At 51.9% G+C, this 19,840-nt stretch overlaps 1 protein-coding gene across 3 annotated transcripts in view; it reads right to left on the bottom strand.

The window, feature by feature from the left end:
- DNAH1 (dynein axonemal heavy chain 1) overlaps positions 1-19,840 on the bottom strand; it is a 66,145-nt gene that overhangs the window by 1,799 nt on the left and 44,506 nt on the right. For all 3 annotated transcript variants that reach the window (XM_084796843.1, XM_084796844.1, XM_084796845.1), the window contains exons 48-78: positions 17,649-17,827; positions 16,316-16,546; positions 14,902-15,098; positions 14,291-14,426; positions 13,254-13,462; positions 12,909-13,080; positions 11,864-12,055; positions 11,428-11,538; positions 10,584-10,769; positions 10,123-10,314; positions 9,168-9,335; positions 8,896-9,087; positions 8,572-8,703; positions 8,026-8,151; positions 7,415-7,534; positions 7,147-7,296; positions 6,890-7,050; positions 6,055-6,280; positions 5,755-5,950; positions 5,312-5,463; positions 4,678-4,874; positions 4,305-4,449; positions 3,917-4,075; positions 3,706-3,837; positions 3,142-3,312; positions 2,678-2,857; positions 2,275-2,451; positions 1,597-1,767; positions 1,306-1,436; positions 480-831; positions 29-263 (exon numbers count right to left, since the gene is read on the bottom strand). In XM_084796843.1, coding sequence (XP_084652969.1) covers positions 29-263; positions 480-831; positions 1,306-1,436; positions 1,597-1,767; positions 2,275-2,451; positions 2,678-2,857; positions 3,142-3,312; positions 3,706-3,837; positions 3,917-4,075; positions 4,305-4,449; positions 4,678-4,874; positions 5,312-5,463; positions 5,755-5,950; positions 6,055-6,280; positions 6,890-7,050; positions 7,147-7,296; positions 7,415-7,534; positions 8,026-8,151; positions 8,572-8,703; positions 8,896-9,087; positions 9,168-9,335; positions 10,123-10,314; positions 10,584-10,769; positions 11,428-11,538; positions 11,864-12,055; positions 12,909-13,080; positions 13,254-13,462; positions 14,291-14,426; positions 14,902-15,098; positions 16,316-16,546; positions 17,649-17,827 — 5,478 coding nt within the window. The remainder of the gene's footprint in view (positions 1-28; positions 264-479; positions 832-1,305; positions 1,437-1,596; positions 1,768-2,274; positions 2,452-2,677; positions 2,858-3,141; positions 3,313-3,705; positions 3,838-3,916; positions 4,076-4,304; positions 4,450-4,677; positions 4,875-5,311; positions 5,464-5,754; positions 5,951-6,054; positions 6,281-6,889; positions 7,051-7,146; positions 7,297-7,414; positions 7,535-8,025; positions 8,152-8,571; positions 8,704-8,895; positions 9,088-9,167; positions 9,336-10,122; positions 10,315-10,583; positions 10,770-11,427; positions 11,539-11,863; positions 12,056-12,908; positions 13,081-13,253; positions 13,463-14,290; positions 14,427-14,901; positions 15,099-16,315; positions 16,547-17,648; positions 17,828-19,840) is intronic.

The following is a 19,840-nucleotide window of genomic DNA, read 5'->3' as shown; positions in this document are numbered from 1 at the left end:
GTGTAGACTCTGTCTTGATTTGCCTTACCTGCACGGGTCAGCGTCTTGTAGATGGGGCACAGGTAGAAGTCCTGGTTCTCAATCTTGCGGTTGGCTACTGGTCTGAGCCAGATAACAGCCATCTCTGTGTATAGCTCTTTGGGCCGTGACTCAGCCAGCTGGAAATCCAGTGGGTCCCAGCGAGCACCTTCCAGGAACAGTCCATGGATATAGCATCCGATGACAGGCCTTTGCTTAATTTCTGATGGTGCCTGGGACAACACCTGTGGTAGACACCCACATTGGGAGCAAGGTTAAGATTTGTATCAGGAGGCAAATCTCCTTCCTGAAAGCTGCTGCCCGCCTATCATCTGTCTGCTATATTAGTCAGTGAACGTAGTCTGCCCTGCCCCTCTGATTTCCTCAGGGGCTCTTGGCCTGGGTCTTTTCACCTCCTACTCAGAATTACTCCAACTTTTAGGTAATTATGGCCCACAGACCTGGAAATCAAAGGTGATGGTGTCAATAGAGATGACGAACTTCCGGGCAAAGTTCTGCAGAGTGCCTGTCAGGAAAGCCTGAGGGAAGAAGAAGCCACTGATCCAAAAGACAGCTGGGATGCCATCTTGGATCCAGGAATGCATGAAGTCCAGGCGCAACAGCAGGTCCATGATCCATGAAGCCAGTGGCTTGAGTGACGGGTAGGCCTTAGATTTCCAGAGCTCAGGCACAGTGTTGTTGTACAGGCTGGTGGACATCAGCTCTAGTTCCAAGGACATTACCACTAGTCCCTTGAGTGCCTTGAGCATGTCACTAAGTGTCTGTGTGATCACTTTTAGGAGCTTGTTGTACCTGTGGGGTCCATGGCAAAGTATTAGTGGGCTGGGGTACAATGGCAGCATCTATGCCCCTCCATCTGAGACCATAGACTATGACAAACACAAAAGCTAAGTGCAGAACTGGGTAAGGCATCCTGGGTACAATCCCAGCTTCGGCCCTAGCAAATATGTGACTTAAGACAGTCAACCTTAGCTGGGCATGGTGGTGCATGCCTTTAATCCCAGCACTCGGGAGGCAGAGACAGGCAGATCTCTGTGAGTTTGAAGCCAGCCTGGTCTGCAAAGCAAGTTTAGGACAGCCATGGCTACACAGAGAAATCCTGTCTTGAAAAAAAAAAGTCAATCTTCTAAGGGATCAGTATATTCATCTATAAAATGATAAGCAGCTGGGTTAGAGGACAGATGCTTAGCACTTAGCACACACCTGTTGTTTCTCTATAGCACAGTGGCCCCTCACTCGGTTGGCTAAGGTGTGGCAAGAACTTACCTAATGACCTCCTGTACCAGCACCGTGTTCATTGATTCCTCATACAACACAGGGAACTTGTTTATCACCTCTTCCAAGTTAATAGGCTCAGGCACCTGGAACAGAATGTCCTCGGCCACATCTTCTACTAGCTGCAGGGGTAAAGAGACATGAAGGGACAAGGCTGGCTACTCTTAGCCATGGCAGTAGAATGGCAGGATTCTACTGGAAGAGTTGTACTCATAGGTGCAAGCAAGATGGGGCAGCCTGGCTCTGCCCCGACCTTGGCCCTGTCCCTCTTCTGCTACCCACCTCCTCCCGGCTCTGGCCGCCCACAGAAGATGATTTGGGCTGCAGCTGGAGAATGGCACTGAATAAGGCGAAAGTCTCATTCTGGGCAAAGGTGATGTTGGCATTGTCGTGGAGACCAAAGAGCTCAGGCATGTCGTTGAGTGGAAGGGTCTTGATATAGGAGAGGTAGCCCTAGGAAGCGAGAGGGTGGAAACTGAAGGCCTTGGCTTGCTCTGCCCCTTCTAGAACTGTAGTCTCTGTGATGCTGTATCCTGTGGCTCTTGGTTTCCGTTCAGCCCTTTACTGCCGTACCACTCTGTAGCTGTTCAAACCTAACGTGCTCCTTCTTGCCACAGTCCCCCATGTGACACTCATCCAACCCAGCCATAGTTCAGAATGCTTCCCCCCACCACCCTAGAAGTATGTCCTCAGGGAGTGTCCCTAACTGCTACCGACCCCCACCCCACCCAGCCTGCATTACTACCACACTGAGTGATACTTGGAATGGGTGAGGCAGGGTTCACCTCTCCCCACAGAGCCTGGTCACCAGATGTAACTGACCATGTTCCTTGCTGTGGGATGGGCTTTTTATTAGGTGCCCTGGAAGGCAGGGCTATACCTCCTTTCTACTGCCCCCTTCTGCATTAAGGCCCCATAGGGTCCCAGGAACTCCTGACAGGCCTCCTCCTGAGAACTCACACTGAGGTCATAGGTGGGTGGGATCTGGTGGTAGATGCCAGAGTCACTGTAGCTGTGCTCAGGAGAGAGCACATCAGGGTTGTAGAAATCTTCTAGTATGTTCATGACACAGCGGCGGTCCCAGTCATCAGTGACACGACCCCCATAGTTGATCTCTCCAGCTGTGTATTTGAGAACCTATGGGATGGGTGAACAAGAGTCCGTGGTGGGGCACGCCTTTAGTCCCAGCACTCGGGAAGCAGAGGCAGGCAGATCACTGTGAGTTCAAGGCCAGCCTGGTCTACAAAGCAAGTCCAGGACAGCCAAGGCTACACAGAGAGACCCTGTCTCGAATCCCCCCCCCCCAAAAGAGTCCCTATTAGAGGTGCCCCAGTCAGCGGCTCCCAGCCTGTCCCTTGCCTACCTTATAGGGGATGTCATCATATTCATCTAGGAACATCTTGAGCTGGCTGATGCAGATGCGTAGGTCTCCATCTGTGAACTCATAGGGGATATTGAAGCCCAGGGGCCCAAACTTACGACGTTCAAGTGCATTTCCATGGAACAAGCACAGAGATAGCAGCAGGGACTTGAACTCCACTATCTGCAGGACAGGAAGGGACAGGGTCGTAAAAGGAAGAGTTGGGACAGGTAGATGGGTGCTTAGAATGTGCCTCACCTTTAAAAATGTTCCATTATGTGTATGAGTGTATGTGAACGTGCAGGAGTGCTGTTGCTGAAAGGCCACAAGTGTCAGGTCCCTGTGGAGCTGGAGTTCCAGGTCATTGAGAGCTGCCTGATGGGCGCTAGGAATTGAACTCAGGCCCTCTGGAAGAACAGCCAGTGCTCTTAACCACTGAGCCATCATCTCTCTAGCTGATGCCTCACCTTTTGACAGGAGTGGAGGAAGTCATCACTGAGGCTGTTGTAGGATTTCAGCAGGTTGGCTTTGACACCACGTGGTGGTTCAATAGTCATCTTGGAGCCATTTTGTAGGATGGACACTGGGAATTTGTTGCTGGGCAGGCTGGTGAGCCATAAGCGGAAATCTCGATGTACCTGGTGGCCACAGTGCCTCGTGAGTATAAAGACGTAGGCTTAGGCTCCTTCCATCCAGGAACTCAAACTCACCCTCTGACTTACTCCTTCCCTGATTTGGTTGGGATATAAGGCTATGTGGACAACTGGCTAAGAACAGGGCTTAGTAAATCCTAGGGCCACCAGTCTGTCCTGGGTAGTCACCAACCCCTCAAGACCCAGCAACTTGGAGGGCCAATAATAATCTAGTTAATAATCCAGAATAATCTAGTTGCATCATGGTACACATGCTTTGAATCTGGGTGTGGGCTGTATGCTTTGTGAGATCATCTCATGTAAGTATCCTCAGTCCTTGGTGGGTGGCTGGCTTAGTCCTTTCACTGAGAAGGACCCAGTGACAGACAGATGGCACACCTTGTCAGGATTGATGTGCTCAATGAGACGCTCCAGGGCTGGCATCCAGCTGGGTGCCAAGTGGCAGTTCTGAAAGAAGACCCACTTGCCCCTCTCTATGGAGCTGCGCATCATAGCTTCTGCCCGAGGGCCCTGTGGGGACAGGAACATTGAGTAGGGGATAGCTGTTCATCTTCCCTAGCCTGCTTTGTCTTCCCTGCCTTATCCTTACCTGCCCCTGGCCCAAGGAGATGGCAGAAAACTTCTTGGAGAACTTCATTTCTTCTGCAAATTTGTAGAGGTCAGCAGCAGGGTCAGTGCCAGGTGACAGCACAAAGATGAGGGGTGTTGTGGAGTTGGACTCCTTGAACACTGCAGACAGATTGGCTGTCTGGAAGGATAGGGAGAGATGCTGAGCCCACCGGTGGCTGATGAGAGCCAAGCTTCAGGGCAAGGGAACAGACTCCTAAGGCTTCCTGGAGCAGGTTCCAGAAGGGCCATCAAGGTCCTAGAGCACCCTGTTCAAGAGTTCTAGCCTGGACAAGGCTGGAAGGTGGTCCTCAAAGCAGCTGTGTCCTTGAGACCCAGGGTACCAACTCTACCTTGAGGCCAGCACTTACCTGGGGCTCAATGAAGCGGGGTTCCAGGTGGTTGGCCACAAAATCCTGCATGGCATTAGTAACCTTGTCCCCACGCAGGCAACGGAGAACAAGTAGTTTCTGGAACTCATCCAGGTATGTGTCCCAGATGCCAGGCAGTTGCTCCCTGCAACAAAGCCCACATCTCCTTAAAAGCTAGCCCTTGGGAAGCTACTGGCTCAAGGACTTCGTCAGGAGGATGGGGTTTCCCAGGAGAACAGGGCTAGAGGCATAGGGAGATGTGGCCATAGGTGCAGGACAATACTAGGTAATCTTTCAGAGAGGGCCTCTGGGCAGGCTGTTCCTGGAGTTGTCTCTTAATGTTCCTGGTAGCATACTATAGGATCCAGCTCACCGGTGAGGCTCGACGCTGTCAAAGATGGCCTGGAATTCTGAGAGGTGCTTCATGAAGTCAGAAGAGAAGGTAGCAAAGGTTGACAGGTTTGAAAGTGCCAAGATGTCTCGCCAGGCCCGGTCCGATAGCCAGCGTGGTGCAGGGTTCTCAGTCACAATCTGGACGGAGCCTCCAGACAGGAGGTAGCGCCACTCAGCCTAGTAGAGTACAGGCCGAGTTGGTGTCCACATCTTGTACCCAGCTCCTTTGCGCTCTGACTCTAGGCACCCCAACCAGAGAAACTGAGTTACTCTTAGTGTCTGCTACTCTTCTCTTTCTTGGATATGAGGTCCATGAAAGCTCCTAACTAAAGTATGTGAGGCTTAGGACACTTGGTCCCTGGGGATGATCTCTCTGCTCAGCAGCACAGTTAAGGCTCTGAGAAGACCTGTGTTCATAGCATCAGTTGGGCCATATTAACCTAGAGTCCCCTGTTGTGCTTAAGCAAGGAATTATGTTTCCAAACACCTCTGTCCCTTTAACTGTGTTAGGCCCTTTTGCCTGGCTTTCCCTTTATACCTATCCTGGGCTCTCAAGCCTGCAATAGGTGACCCCTCAGACAGACAGTCCCCAAGCCATCTGCTTGCTCGTGCACCTGGTTGATCTTGCCCTCATTCATCATAATACGGACACACAGCAGGAAGGCGAACATCAGCTTGTGCTTCTCAAAGAGGCTGCGGCAGACGTTGCTATAGAGGCTGTAGGTTAGGTAGCGGTTGATGTTGGTGATGCGCTTCTTCAGGCTGTCTACAGCGTGGGAGAAGCAGTGGCAGAGCATGGGAAAATGGGAGAAGAGAGATAATCTCAGGGCCCAGCCTGGCCTCCAAGTCTCCTATCAGCTATCACAGTAGTCTGTGCATCTCCCTGGACAGCTAGTGTCTCCAGCAAGGGGCTCTAAGCAGGGTATGGATGAGAGGTGGCGTGTTACTAGGTATCATGAGCGTGTGGCATAAGAGGGCTCATATGTGTGCTCTACCATAGAAATGTGCCTATAGGTATTCCACCCATTTCAGAGCAGGCCCGGTGTGCCAGAGCTACCTGCCCTCTCTGAGTTGGCGATGCCTGAGAGGAAGATATTGAGGAACCACTCGAGGGAGTACTGGTACATGGGGTCCACATTGGCTAGGTCTGACACACAGAAGAAGAGGATCTGGGTGCGAACAGCCACAGGTATGTACTCCATGCGTGTGAGGTCAATGTCCTTCTCTGTCTGCTCTGCAATCCTGACCTTAGCCTGGGAAGAGGGGCAACAGGAAAGGTGTTGGGTCCAGAGAAGCTGTAAAGAGCTGTAGGTAAAGTAGCTAAGAGGGTCAGGTTGGGAGGAAGACACTTCCCAACCTGGATCTCAGCAGCCTTCAACTTGGAAGCCTCTAGCACCTTGATAAGCTCCATGTCATCTACAGGGTTACCCTCGGAGGAACTGAGGCGGTACAGTATCTGGTCTTCAATGTCCTTTAGCTCCTGGCGCATCTTGGCATTACTGATAATCAGCTGGTTCTTGGCCTCCTCCAGGTCAGGTCGTTCCTCAGCCACTACCTGGCCCAGGAGTTGATCCTCTAGGCCACTGCCAGGAGAGGAGGACATCATGTTATAACACCCTGAGAACTCCAGAGATCCATGTGACACCCACACTTATCAAGAAACCAGCACCGCTGCCAGCGTCAGCCTGGGAGGCCTAGCCTCGATCTGTAGGGCCAGTGCAGGGCTGCTTTCAACCCAATGGTTCTCAGTGAGACCTTGCATAGCAGAGGCTAGCCTGCTAGATCCAGAGCTGTTCTTTGGCAAAGAGGCCTGTGAAAGATCAAGTAAGACAAGGCTTAAGAGTGTCTATTTCCCATCTATAGTTTGTAGCCACTCAAATGAAGGCTTCAGTATTTAGCTGTGTGTGTGTGTGTGTGTGTGTGTGTGTGTGTGTGTGTGTGTGTGTGTGTGTGTGTGTGTGTGTGTGTGTGTGTAGAGGGAATGAGGAACATTCTTAGGTGGAAATTAAGCCAAGTAAGAGGAGCCAACAGAGGGTCTGGAAAGTCTTGGGATGCCAAAGTACCTGGGAGGAAGTTGACGGGGTCACTGAGCAGGAAAGACAGACCTGTTGAGTCCTGCAGCTTAGGGATAGCCAAGGACAGCTGTCCAGAAGGGACAGCTGATGCTGGTGTTCTCTTGGGTGGAGGCTTACCTGGGTGACAAGGTAAAGTTGATGAGGGTGAGTTTGGTGGAGACCTCTGGTGTATAGTGAGGGTTGGGCAGCTTGGTGGTGATGTACATCCTGAAGTCCTCATGGTAGGGAATCACTGTGTCTCCCAACTTCAGCACCGTGTTCCCTTGCTGCTTGTATGTCTGTGGTAGGCAGGATGGGCGGCACTGTGGTTGGAGTGTGGACAGATCCTTGTCCAGGCCTGTAGGCCAGAGCTTCCCTGTCCTTGACAGGCCTACCTGCTTGAGCAGCACAGGCTCCAGGGCTGGATCCAGCTCCTCACCCACATTTTCTAGAAGGCATGGCTTCCCAAAGCGGATAGCATTTTCCATGCTGCGCAGGAAGTCCCGGTCACTCAGCTTGAGCACATCCAGCCCATTGTCCTTCTCCTGCAGGGAGAGGTGGGGTTGTGGGAGCTTAGAGTGGGCCCAGGGCTCAGCTGTTTCCCCAGCATTGGGGAAGACAGCCGGGCCTGTCGGAGGAGGCGCCATCGGTGGGTCCGCTTACCAGGTTCTTAATCCATTTGTTAGCCTGACTCTGAGGGTCAATGAAGTGGGTCCAACGCTGGGAGAATTGGTTGATGACCCCATTCTCCACTGATAGAGTGTCATTGGGGAGGCCAGCAATCTGTAGGAAGCCAGGTGCCATGCTGGGTCAGGGGTCTTAAATGAGCACCACTGGCTGGGACATGAGCTACTCCCACCTGGGTTTGGCTGTAGATTTCTCTTTGTTGTATGCTTTGGATGGGGGCATGAGGGAGGCAGGTGGCAGTGTACCCAAAGTCTTGTCTCCAGGACTCCCTCCTGCTCCTGGGCAGTCTCCAATGCTCTCCTTTGCTCAGCCTTTCTGTCCACATGCCCACTGTGTGCCCACATCCTGTCGGCCCTTCTTGCATTTGCCCACACTTGGCCTCTCTCTCTGTTTTGGGGGACCTGGCTTACACTTGAAGCCTCTTCTTACAGCTGCTAGGCCAGTACTTTTTTCCTACTCACCACCCTCTTACTACATGAGGGTCCAGAGGAGGCATCCATGCACTAGGCTTGGGAAAGGAGGGTAGGAAGGAGGCAGGAGGCCCTAGGAGCAGCCTGAAGCACATTCTGACATCTCCTGATACTTACCTGCCAGGAGCGGATCTTCACAGGGTTTCCCAGTGTTGTAATCAGTGTGGGCTTGAAGGTGTGTGGGACATGGTGAACTGTGAGCTGCTTCACCCACTGCTCATAGAGTGTTGTGCGGTACTGGCCCTGGAGAGATGTAAAACTTAACGCCACCACACTAGACACACAGCATTCTGCTCACCTCTTGATACAACACTGCACGCAGAAGTCAGGTCTCAGGTGACACTGTAGACACATCAGACCCACTTGGGTCCTACAAACCACAGAACCTTGTCTATGGAATGGGTCACATCTGCAGTGTCTTCCCAAAAGATGCCTGTGAGGATTAACTGGGACACACACAATGATGCGTTTAGAGCAGTGTCTGGCACAGGTGCACATGTGTGAGCCTTTATATTCTGCTAGTGGGGGCTCTTCTGACTTGCGTACACAGCTGTGTACCTGCTCAGCACCTGCAGGCTACAATGTCCTCAGAGAGGTAAGGCCTCGAGGGAGGGTCTCTCTGTGGGATGAAGCTGTTCAGGGGTAGTGTGGAGGGCTCTTTACCGTAAAGGGGCCCAGGTAGGCCACAAAGCCAGCAGCTACCAGCACATCCCCAGAAATGTTGTCCAGCATATTCTCCAGATTCTCCACGGTCTCCTGCCAGCGAACCTTCTCATCTGATAGCCCGTTGATCAGCTGTAGAAGCAGGCTTATGGACTGGGCTCTGGGAGGCTGGGCTGGGGCCCAGGGCTGGCTCTGCCTACCACGGCCCCACCCATAGGTTGCTAAAAAGAGGATAGGGAGAGCCAACCCATAATTGTTCCATACCACCCAAGTCTTTCTCTTCCCAGTGGGCCTGCCTGTGGGCTCTTGAGGAGGGACATGCACCTTGTCAGCTCGGCCTAGGCGCTGCTCACACTGCTCACACTTCATCTCCAGCTCCTCCTTCTTGGCGACACACTCTCGGTACTTGGCCTTCATTGTAGCAATGCCGTCTTCCACTTCCCGCAGGTGCTGCTTTGCCTCCTCTAGGATCCTTTGTGTCACTTCCAGGTCATCCTGGGCTTCCCGTAAGGCTTGCTGCAGGCAGAAAGAGGGCCAGTTCGGAGCCAGGACCAGGGTAAGAGAGCCCGCCCCTGTTAGCTCTGTACAGTCCTTACTCGTTTGGGCTCCACGGCCTTGGCTACAAAGTGGTACTTGTGCATGGCTCGAACCCACTGGCAGATAGACGTGCAGGCCTTGGACACCTTGGCAATGGCAGCTGGCTGGAATTCTTCGTTGTCGATGTATGGCTGGATGGCTTTGATAATTGCCTCCCCAATGTTGTCCTGAGATGGAAATCATGAATCTCAGGACACTGCTTCCCAAGAGGGACAACTAAGAGCCTGCTTCCCTACATCTCAGGTGCTGGAGAGCCTTGCACACCCTTGCTCTGTCCCACCTGAGTCCAACCATTCACTGCTGATGGGTCTGGGAACCTGTACTGCTAACAGGCTGTCAGCACAGCTAAGGCAAGCCCGGGGGAACCAGAGCTCAGGTTGTGAGCCCTCCTGGATTGGGTGCCTCTCTAAGAAGGGTGTGTCTGGGCCTGCCCATGTGGGCCAGGCGGCCAGCAGTCAGTGAACTTCAGAACTGGGAGGTATTCCCTGAAGGGGCTGTGGGCTCCAGGCTGACCTAACCATGGCATGGCCTAAGAGAACAGATACCCATGGACACTGAAAATTCCAATGGATGTACAGAGAACCTAAAGACAGCCAGAGGAAGCTAACACTCAGGGAGGGAGATAATTAATACAGAGCAAGCAGGTGGTGAACCTCTTGACTTGGACCAGTGGGGGGAAAAATCTCCAAGGCCATGGAGCCTCAGAGTGACCATGGGGGATGTCCTGTAGGCACAGAAGCCTGTACTGGTCCCAGTTTCCTCCATAGACATCTGTTGGGGAGGGGGGTGCTGTCATCCTCCAGCTCCTTGGGGCAGGCTCTATGTTCCCCATGGGGCATGTATGCTGCAACTGGTGGTGGGACAGGCAACTGCAGACACTGATATGATAGGTACTTCTCCATCTCCCATTCTGCTGTGTCCTCACTGATTTGCCCATGTGCTTAGCATGGTTACCTTGTCAAACTTGAAGAGGCTTTCAAGGAAGCGGCCTGGGTCTTGCAGCAGCCCCTTGCCTGGCTCCCAGTAGTCATCCACTTTGGAGCCTGGCTTCTCTCCAGGTACCTTTTTAGGCTTGATGCCCTTCATGATGCACACAGCTTCTATGACCAACTTCACTCCTGGGGGCGGGCGCTGCATGGCACGCACCTGTGGGCCATGCCAAGAGGTGTAGAAGGGTAAGGTGGGCCCCATCAATCTAGTCTTTACTGCCATAGGACCGAGAGCGCCGGGACTGCCTGGGGACAGCACAAGGAGAGTGGAGCAAATAGCTGGGATCTGGCCCTCATCTTGCCCTCACCTATTGCACACGGTCACCAAAAGATGTGCAGAGGGTGGGCTTAGGGACACCATCAGGACTTTAGAGGACACCAGAAAGGGATATGATAGTGAGTGTGAGATGCCGCCTGGCTTCCCACCTCTGTCACATCATTCTTGTTGAGGTTTCGAAGGCTGGCCAGGGCTGCATCCAGGGCCGGCAGTGCCTCGTCCAAGTCCTTCTGAGCATCATCAGCAATAGCTTGGGCCTTGCTGGCCTTCTCGTTGGCCTTAATCTCCTCTGCTTGCACTGACTTTCGCGTCTCCTCAGCTAAAGCTGTGTCCACCTGGGGATGGGAGACGGGGGATCCAGTTAGTGACTAGTGGCAAGGAAAGGGGTACTAGCCTCCTCCTCGGAGGATGGGACATTCACTTTTTCCAAGGGCCCTCTGAGTTGCAATAGGCTATAGAGACCTGGTAAGGCCTTCTGTATCTTGAATGCCCACAACAGGGCTTAGGAGTTTCTAGGTTTGGGCATTCCAGCCCTACTGGCCTTCACAGTCATCTATACACGAAGCAAAGACAGACCTCCCCATTTATTCAGGGAACACTTTGTAATACTCTATAGAACCGGTCACTTGGATACTGCCAGCAAGCTGTATGTTGATGGTGGTCTGTGCTAGGACTGAGCCCTCTGTGCAGCATCTGTGTGCCTGCTGTGGCGGGCCGACCACTCGGTCTGAGTTGTGATCATCATCATTTCCTGGCCTGTTTGGGTTCATCTGTCTTGTCTTGTAAATGCACTGTCTTAAAGTATTATTAGTTCTGCCTAAGTGTTTATCAAGTAAATGAGCAGCTAGGGAAAGAGGAATCTGAAACACACAAAGGTTAAAGGACTGTGAAGGCCAGGGGCTAGCCATGTGATGCTTTGAGATGTTGAACATCCTCAGACAGGATCAGAGACGGGGGGGGGGGGGTTCTAGAGCAGTCTGTGAGCACCCAAACCTTGATCTGATCCATAGTGAGCATGGTGTCCTTGGCAGCTTCTTCCAGCATGGGGCGCATTATCTCCAGCTCCTCTTGCATCTTGGCCACATCCTCAGCCGTGCGCAAAAGCTGAGTTTGGGAGCAGAGAAAACAAAACAAAACAAAACACCAAAGGTGTTACAGGGATCAGAGAGAGGCTAGGCCTCAGGGTTCTGAGGAGAGGAGCCTGCTGGATCACCTTCACTCGTGGCCCCCAGGTTGCTCAGTGGTCACTAGAGGCGGCAGCTGCACTGGTTCCCCGAGACGTGGTGGGGTACCTCTGCTGCCCTTACCCTTCCCTGTTCATTTCTATTCCTTCACTGAGAAGGAAGTCATCATTTGTAGAACTTTGGGCTATGGTTTGAAATGCCAGGTCACCTTGGCATCAAAGACTGCTAAGGCCCAGCAGGTCTACCTTGTCAAGGCCACTCTTCATGCGGTGTTTGGCAGTCTTCAGTTCCATTTTCTTCTGCCCAATGAGGATGGAGAAAATATTGAGCAGCTCCAAGTAGCTCTTGGGGGTCACATAGTTGTGGCGGGCCAGCTCTGCCAGGTACTCAATACATTTCTTGGCCACTGACTGGTGGATATATACACAAACCTGGATCTGTGAAGGGGAGACCATGGATGCTTGTGGCATTTCAGCAAAGACTAGGTACTAGGTACCCACAAAGCTACTGTGTCCTGGTCCTGAGGAAAGGGCTATAGCACAACTATACATTCTATAGCACAAGAATACCACACTAATGGTTTTCTAAGACCCTCACAACCTCCATGTCAAGTGAACCTTTTATGAAGATGAAAAGTTCAAGGCCCATGCTAGACAACAACAGAGCTGGCCTTGACCGTGGACCCAGGTATCTCCCAGCAGTGTCCCAGCACCCTTGCCACAGCTCCCCAAGCTACCTCCTTCTAGAAGCCCTAAGATGGTGGGTATCCCATCAGAGGCTGGGTCTAAGCCAAGGAAATGTAGGGCTCATCTGATCTCTTGGCCCTCATAGGGCCAACATTATCAGAGATTGAAGCAAACAAATCTGGCACATCCTATCTGTGGTCTCTTCAGAGGTGTCAGGGGCTCTTGGAAGAAAGGGGGGTGCTAGCTATTTGTAGAACACTCATGATTCATGGCTGTATTTCACACATGGGGAAACTGAGGCATAAACAGGTAATGTGATCCCAGCACTCAGGAGGCAGAGACAGGCAGATCACTGTGAGTTTGAGAACAGCCTAGTCTACAGAGTAAGTCCAGGACAGCCAAGGCTACACAGAGAAAACCTGTGTCAAAAACAAGACAAAACAAAACAAAACAAAAACAAATAAAAACAAAACAGGTAATGCCATCTCACCGAAGCTTTTCTGACAGTGGTAGTAGGACTCTTACCCAGGCCCCAGCAGCCCCAAGCCCCTACCCTAAGTGAGACATCTCTCCACAAGAGATTGCTTCTCACCAAGATACCTACCAGCCCTTCAATTACTTCCTGGGAAGACTCCAGTTCCGGGATCTCATTCAGGGACATGGTAGCCACAGACTGCAGGGCCTCTGCCGGCCACTCGTTAAACCAGTCAATGGTACAGCAGTTGACAAGGGAGGGGAACTGCCTCAGGCGAGCTCGGAAGATCTCTCCAATGGGACTGAGAGGGAAGGAGCCACAAAAGACCTATGGTATATTGACTTAGGCACTCAGGACTCAGGGTCTTCTTATAGCCTTGGGTCATAGTAGCCAGGCCTGGGTCCTCTTTTCATTTCAGAAGTACCCTCTAGCATCCCAGAGGCCCTCGGGTGGCCTAATGACAACTACGTGTACCTCATGCACAGCACTATGTGGATGTTGTTCTGCACACGTCCAGTGTAGGCAGCCATGAGGTTGGCTTTGGTGGGCTGCAGGCCCTGCTCTTGTATGTAGGGTCTCATGGTGTTGATGATCTGATCTTGCTCCTCTGCATTGTAAAGGTTGGGGATGTCACCTGAGTTCAAGACGTTGTTAATGTCCTCTAGGAAGGACTCATTCTTGATCTGGAGAAGAATGAGGGGTGGGGGCTAAGCCCTTATGAAAGCCTTGATAATATATCACATTCCATTAGCAATCTTTCTGGGCCTTTGTAACAGCTCCATATAGAGGCCTAGGCCAACCAAGGTCACCCAGTGACCTCAGATACAGACTTGTACCCTGACCTGACCCATTGTAGAGGCTCTGTATAACCTATGGGCTGTGGCAGGGCCCTTGGTCCTGGGTGATGGTGTAGAATCTTCCTGATCCCTTCCTAGTTGTCCTCCAGGCTTTATTTTACTATAGGAAGAAACCATGGCGACTGACAGAGGCATCCACCTGTGTCAGAGGGCAACCTCATTTTCTTGACTATATGAAGGGGTTAGACAATCTAGGAGGGGAAAGACCTTGTCTAGGGGTGGGGCATGATCTTGGAGCCAGGTCCCCAGACACAACCTGTACTGCCAACCAGATTTAAGTGATGCACTATTTGTCTTGTAGTCACTCTACTCAGAGACCTGGAAAGAGGCCCATGTCCCCCAAAGTGGAACTACGAGTTCCCTATCCCTCAAGAACAAAAGTTCTCATCCTTAAGGTAGGAAGCCATTGGCCTGTGTGTCCTGTAGTACCAAGGTGATTCTTTACTCTTGGAGTACTGATGATGCTCTCTGCCTCCCCTTAGCCCCGAGAGGCTGGCTTTGGTTCCTCTCTTGATGAGTCCAACCATAACCCACCGGGTCCTAAGATACAGGGAGCTGCGCATATAGGACTGACCACCGTACAGGCTGCCAGCTGGGGACGTTCTGTTTTCAGACCACCCCAAGCCCTGCCCACTGCTGCGGTGGTTGCAGCACCTGAGTGTCTGAGAACAGGAAGGTGATGGGCAGGTTCTGCAGGCCAGCCTTGATCAGAACCTTCTTGACATCTTCGCGCCACTCGGTCATGCCGTAGTTCTTAGACAGCTCAATCTGGAAGCACTCATACTCAGCCCTGGGGGCAGGAGGCTAGGTTAAGGTGTGCTAGAGGCCTGGGGCCAGGCACTGGTGGGTGGTGAGTGCTCGCACCCCAGCTAGCCACCTGGTGCCTTGCTCCTATCCAGGGTGGACTTGTAGATCCTCTAGGCCCTGCATCCATTCTATTGTTTCCCAACCTTTGTCTACCATTCCTATAGCCTAGAATCCTGTCCCTTTAACCACCCACCCTGCATGCTCTGATTTTGATAGCAGGCCCATGGATACCTCTCCTCGGCATCCTTCTGGGATGCTTTCCTCTAACCTCCCTCCCAGAGCACCACAGGGTACTGCTGCTGCCTCTTCTTGGGGTCCAGGTCCCATTTGCAGCTCTTCCAGAAGCTCATGGGCTGCATAGGTTTATGCTGAGGCTACACTTGGATTCTACCATGGTGGAAAAGCATCTGTTATAAACAGTCTGCCACATGCCACCACTGCCCACCATGATCCCTTACATGTGGGAGGCCAGCCGAGTGAGGGAGCTGCGGCCACTGCCACCCACACCCAAGAGGAGTGCATTGCCCAGTGCCTGGCGCAGAGTACGGCTGATGCGGCAGATATGGCTCATAGCATCCACAAAGAGGACCAGCTTCAGCTTGGCTGTGTTGATCTGGTTGTAGTCCTCCATGTACTCCTCAATCACCTGCATCATCTGGGAACAGGGAGGTGGTGGGGAAGGACAGGTTTTCCTCCATGGAGGGGTCCTCTAATCCTCACTTGACCCTGTTCAGACCCAGAAATGTGCATGACTGACCACTCTGTGACCTGGCCTGTTGCACATTTCCTCCTGTGGGCTTGGACCCAATTGTGTGCCCTGTGCAGCTTCAGGTGTGGATAAGCTAGCTCAGGTTGTCACTCAACGTGCTGAAAGAACCTTATGCAGATGCTAGCTCTGCCCCTAGCCAAGTCTCTCTACACTCATTAGCTCCAGCACCCATCCCTGTATTGTGGGCACACTAGGATATCTTTTGTTTTGTTTTTCAAGACAGGGTCTCTCTGTGTAAAGGCCCTGGCTGTCCTGGACTCGCTGTGTAGACCTACTAGGATATCTTATCTCACTGTGCTTCATGAGGAATCTGTAACCCTCAATTCATAAAGTTCCCAATGAACGCTTTGGGCCCATCACCTATTGCAGCTTTCTTTGGATTCTAGCCAGCTCCATCTTGAAAGCGTTTGGGAGAGGCCCTTGGAGGAATCCCATGCCACTGTTTTTGTGGCAGTCCTAGCTATAGGCAGGTTTGGTGGAATGATGTTCTTTGGAATGCTGAGTACCAGGCCTCCTTTGACAAAGAGCTGACCCTACCCATGGCTTGTTCTGCTCCTTCTGTGCACAGAAAGGAGCGCTGACTTTCAGAAGCCACGTCTGCCTATGAGAAGCCTGACCCATGAAACACACCAGTCTGTAGCAACCCTTGAGACCATCTGGGAATGAGGAGAGGATGTGTATGGGAAAGTGACCAGGAGATCCACTGCAGCCTCACAGCTTTGAGGCCACAGATAAAAACCTCAATGCTGTCTCCCAAAGCCCTAACTGACCTCTGGCACCCAAGCGCCTCCTGGCCCTCTGGAGTGAGAATTATAGCATCTCAAATGGGTGTGTCACTGTTGGCAGGATTTGTCTCAGATGCACTCCAGGCTTGTTCTCACAAATGGGCTGCCTGGGTAAACCCATATGAAGGGGGAAATGGAGACTCAGAGAAGCAAAAAAGCTTTTTTCTTTTTTTGGCTATCTTGACTCTCTGGTCTAGTATGATGATTCATTAGTGGTGATGGTAGAGGCCTGGGGTCTGGCATTTATCCTGTGTAGGCTTTCAGGGCACTATACTTGGTGTCCCCTGGATTCCAGGGCACAGACTAAAGAAGACCTACCTTAGTCTCACTGGTGATGAGCTCATAGGACTTTACATCCGAGCCTGGTGACATGAAGTCACCATAAAGAATGGGCTGGAAGGGGCAGACTTTGCTGAAGGCCACTTCAAACTCCTCCATCTGGGTCTCAAGGAGCTCATCAAACCAGTTGCGGTCTTCCTCGTTCACCAGTCGGTCGCGGAACACGCGGCAGTTCTCATGGTACCACAGTCGCAGCAGCTGCACCTTGTCCTGTGAGTGCCAAGTGTCAGTGCCTGCCCGGCCCCAGGCCCTGAGTCATCATTTGAAGTGCCAGGGGACATCGAGCGTAGGGACGTGGCTCATAGCACTAATCTCTGTCCTTTGACTCAGAGCTAGAGCCACATGCAGGAGCTGCTGGGAGATGGGCCTGCAGGCCAACTTAAGACTAAGGCAAATGGCAGAGCTCCCTAACCTGGCACCCATTGCCCACCGGGCACCAGCACCAGCAGCTGGTCACGTGTATCCCAAAGTCATCATTTCTCTTTTAAACCTCCCAACTCAAAGCCTGGGAAGGAGACCTCATTGTCCTTATTCCTTCCAGGCAGCCAACATCTAACTGCTTGGCAAGCCCCACCAGTCTTTCTCTGTGTTTAGATCCACGGACCATTCTGTTCCAGCTCTCATGCCTCCCTTAGGGTAACTGGGAACACTGAAGAAGTTCTAGACCTTTCTCTTTACTCATTGCCTATGAGCTTGGCAAGGACAGAACCAAAGAGCCAGCTTTTGTCTTACCCACCACACCTATCTAGGGGTAACCACACTTGGGTTGTTAAGCCAGGGGCTCCATGTGGGCATATGAGCTCTATACTGGGCCTTCTGGCTCCTGTGCATCCCCCTGCCCACTCCTTATACCTGCACACATTTCATTTCATTTTTGGCCTTTTGAGACAGGGTTTCTCTGTGTAGCCTTGTCTGTCCTGGACTCACTTTGTAGACCAGGCTGGCCTCATACTCACTGTGATCCACCTGCCTCTGCCTCCCAAGTGCTGGGATTAAAGGCGTGCGCCACCATTGCCCCGCACATGTTTCACTTTCAAAGGCATCACGTTCACCCAAGTCTTCTCACACGTAAGGCCTCCACTAGAAATTCTCCTGCCTCCTTGCCTTCTCCTGGCTTGATCTTTGTATGACCTCACCATGAGGTTGTACATGAGTTTGGCTCACAAAATAGGCTTAGCTGCCCTAAGGTTAGGCTCTGGTGGGCCTGACTCTTTATGTCCCAGTTTCTGCAGGGCCTAGCTGGAGACTGAAGGCCTAAAATTGGGGGAGGTTTAGGGAGGATGGCATGGGGAGAGGGCTGGCAGATCCTTACCTCAACTTTAGCTGCTTCAGCCATGAGAATACCCTGGAAAACTTTGGAGAGGTCCCTCAGGTTGAAGGTATAGTGGGACTTGGCTGGAGTTGGCAGAAGCTGGGAGGTGATGGTAGCGTATACCTTGATGGTGGCGTCCACGAGGGGTTCCGTCAAATGGATGATGTTGGGGGCCCCAGCTGTGGGACAGGAGAATGGGCCGGGTCACACAGACAGGAGTGCCCCATCTGGGTCCACAGGTGCTAGCTTTCCTCCTTTGGTTCCCCCAGCACACATTCCAGAACCCTAGGCTTGGATTCCACTTCTGTTTCAGCCCCTTCTTAGATGCTTCCTTCTTTGTACAGCCTTCCTGGTGTCCTAGCCATAGAATGGGATCTCTTGTTCTGTGTGTCCTAAGTTTACACTCATATTCCTAACAGCTGGCCACACATAGGGCACTGAGAGGCTGTCACAGAATTGTGGGTGTCAGTGAACTCAGTACTGGGTGGGAACTTCCTGCTTTGCCTTAAGAGCCTGTGGCCAGACCCAAACATGGCAGTGTTGAGTCACATGTGGGCAAGGGGCCTCTTGGTGTACAAGGCTCCAGGAGTGCTGGTGAGGGTGACCTGGACCTCAGGCCTTATACCTGGGGCTCACGACCCTCTGTGAAAAGTTGTTGAAGCTCCATCTTGCATTTCATCACTACCTTGCTCACGCTGAGAAGGGAGACATTTCAAGCTGAGATGGCGAAGTGAGATTGCAAGCATATACGCTGCTGGAGGAAAGCGTTCGGGCAGCAAGAGCAAAAGCCTGGAGATAGGACGTAGAGGACCAAGAGGAGAGGCTGAGCGGGAGAAGTGATGCGGGGTGTGAAGCATGGACACTGTCCAGCACACTGTTGCTTGGCTAAGACAGCTGAGCAGAGGAGCAGCGCGGCCTTATTTTTGGTGCTGGTTATTTTTGAGATTAGCATTTACCAGACTAGCATTGGGCAAACTCATAGGCTGGAGTGACTCTCCTACCTTAGCCTCCTGAGTCACTAGGACCGCAGGCAGGTGCTACCACACCCAGCTTGATCTAATGTTTTAACAGGTCCCCTCTGGCTGCAGGAGGAGGCTGGATGAATGGCTACGTGGAGGCAGAGTGAGTAGACCCCGGAGGCGCCACCCCAGGGATCAGTGAGTGAGGAGAGGGTGGGGAGTTGATTTGGGACAGACTCTGTGGAGATAGCCAAGAGAGCTCCTGACGATTGTCATGTGGCATGAAAGTAAGAAGATGATGGTGCTATTCTGTTCATGAGCACCTGGAAGAATGGAGCCGCCATCACCAAAGGTGAGGATGGGACTGACAAGGCACGGGAAGTATGCATTTGAGCAGGCTCAGTCTGAGATGCACAGTAGACATGTGAGAAATATGGAGTCACGTGTTTAGGGGAGAAGTCTGAGCTGAGGGTGTGGACTGGGATGTTGGTGACATGAAGCTGACTTTACATTTGAGCCAGGATGAGATGGTCTGAGAATAGTGTATTTAAGAGGCAAAGGGGGCTGGAGGTCAAAGTCTAGTAAATCCAAGACTGGGTGCTTAGGATGATAGTTTGCAGTTGAGGTGACACCCTGAAAAGGTTTGTGGTCCCCAGCTGGTGGATCCAATCATTGAAAGATGAGTTGGCTGGGTGGTGCACACTTTTAATCCTAGCACTTGGGAGGTAGAGGCAAGTGGATTACTGTGAGTTCGAGGCCAGCCTGGTCTACAAAAGCAAGTCTAAGATAGTCAAGGCTACACAGAGAAACTCTGTCTCGAAAAAACAAAACAAAACAAAACAAAAAACAAAAACAAAAAGAAAGAAAAAGAAAAAAGAAAAAAAGAAAAGAAAGATGATTGGGTCACAGGCACACTAAACTCATCAATAATTCGTTGATGAATGCATCCTGAATGGGGTTCATAGTGAATATGTGAAGGAAGCGGTCTTGGTTGGAGGAAGAGGATTGCTTGGGGAACATCTTCAAAGAGTATATATTGCCCTGACACCCTCCTGCCTGCCTCTGTTTCTTGGATGCCATGAACAGCCTTGCTTTTCCACGCCCTCCTGCTACTATGGCATTTTCCTCACCACAGACCCAGAGCAACAGAGCAAGCCAATCTCAGAGGAACCTTTTGAACTGGTGAACAAAAAGAAACTGTTCCTTCCTCAGGCTGCTTTATCAGAGCAACAC

This window comes from Acomys minous (assembly GCF_964271855.1).
Source record: "Acomys minous genome assembly, chromosome: 9".
Taxonomy (NCBI): domain Eukaryota; kingdom Metazoa; phylum Chordata; class Mammalia; order Rodentia; family Muridae; genus Acomys; species Acomys minous.
This window is presented reverse-complemented; position numbering and strand designations above follow the sequence as displayed.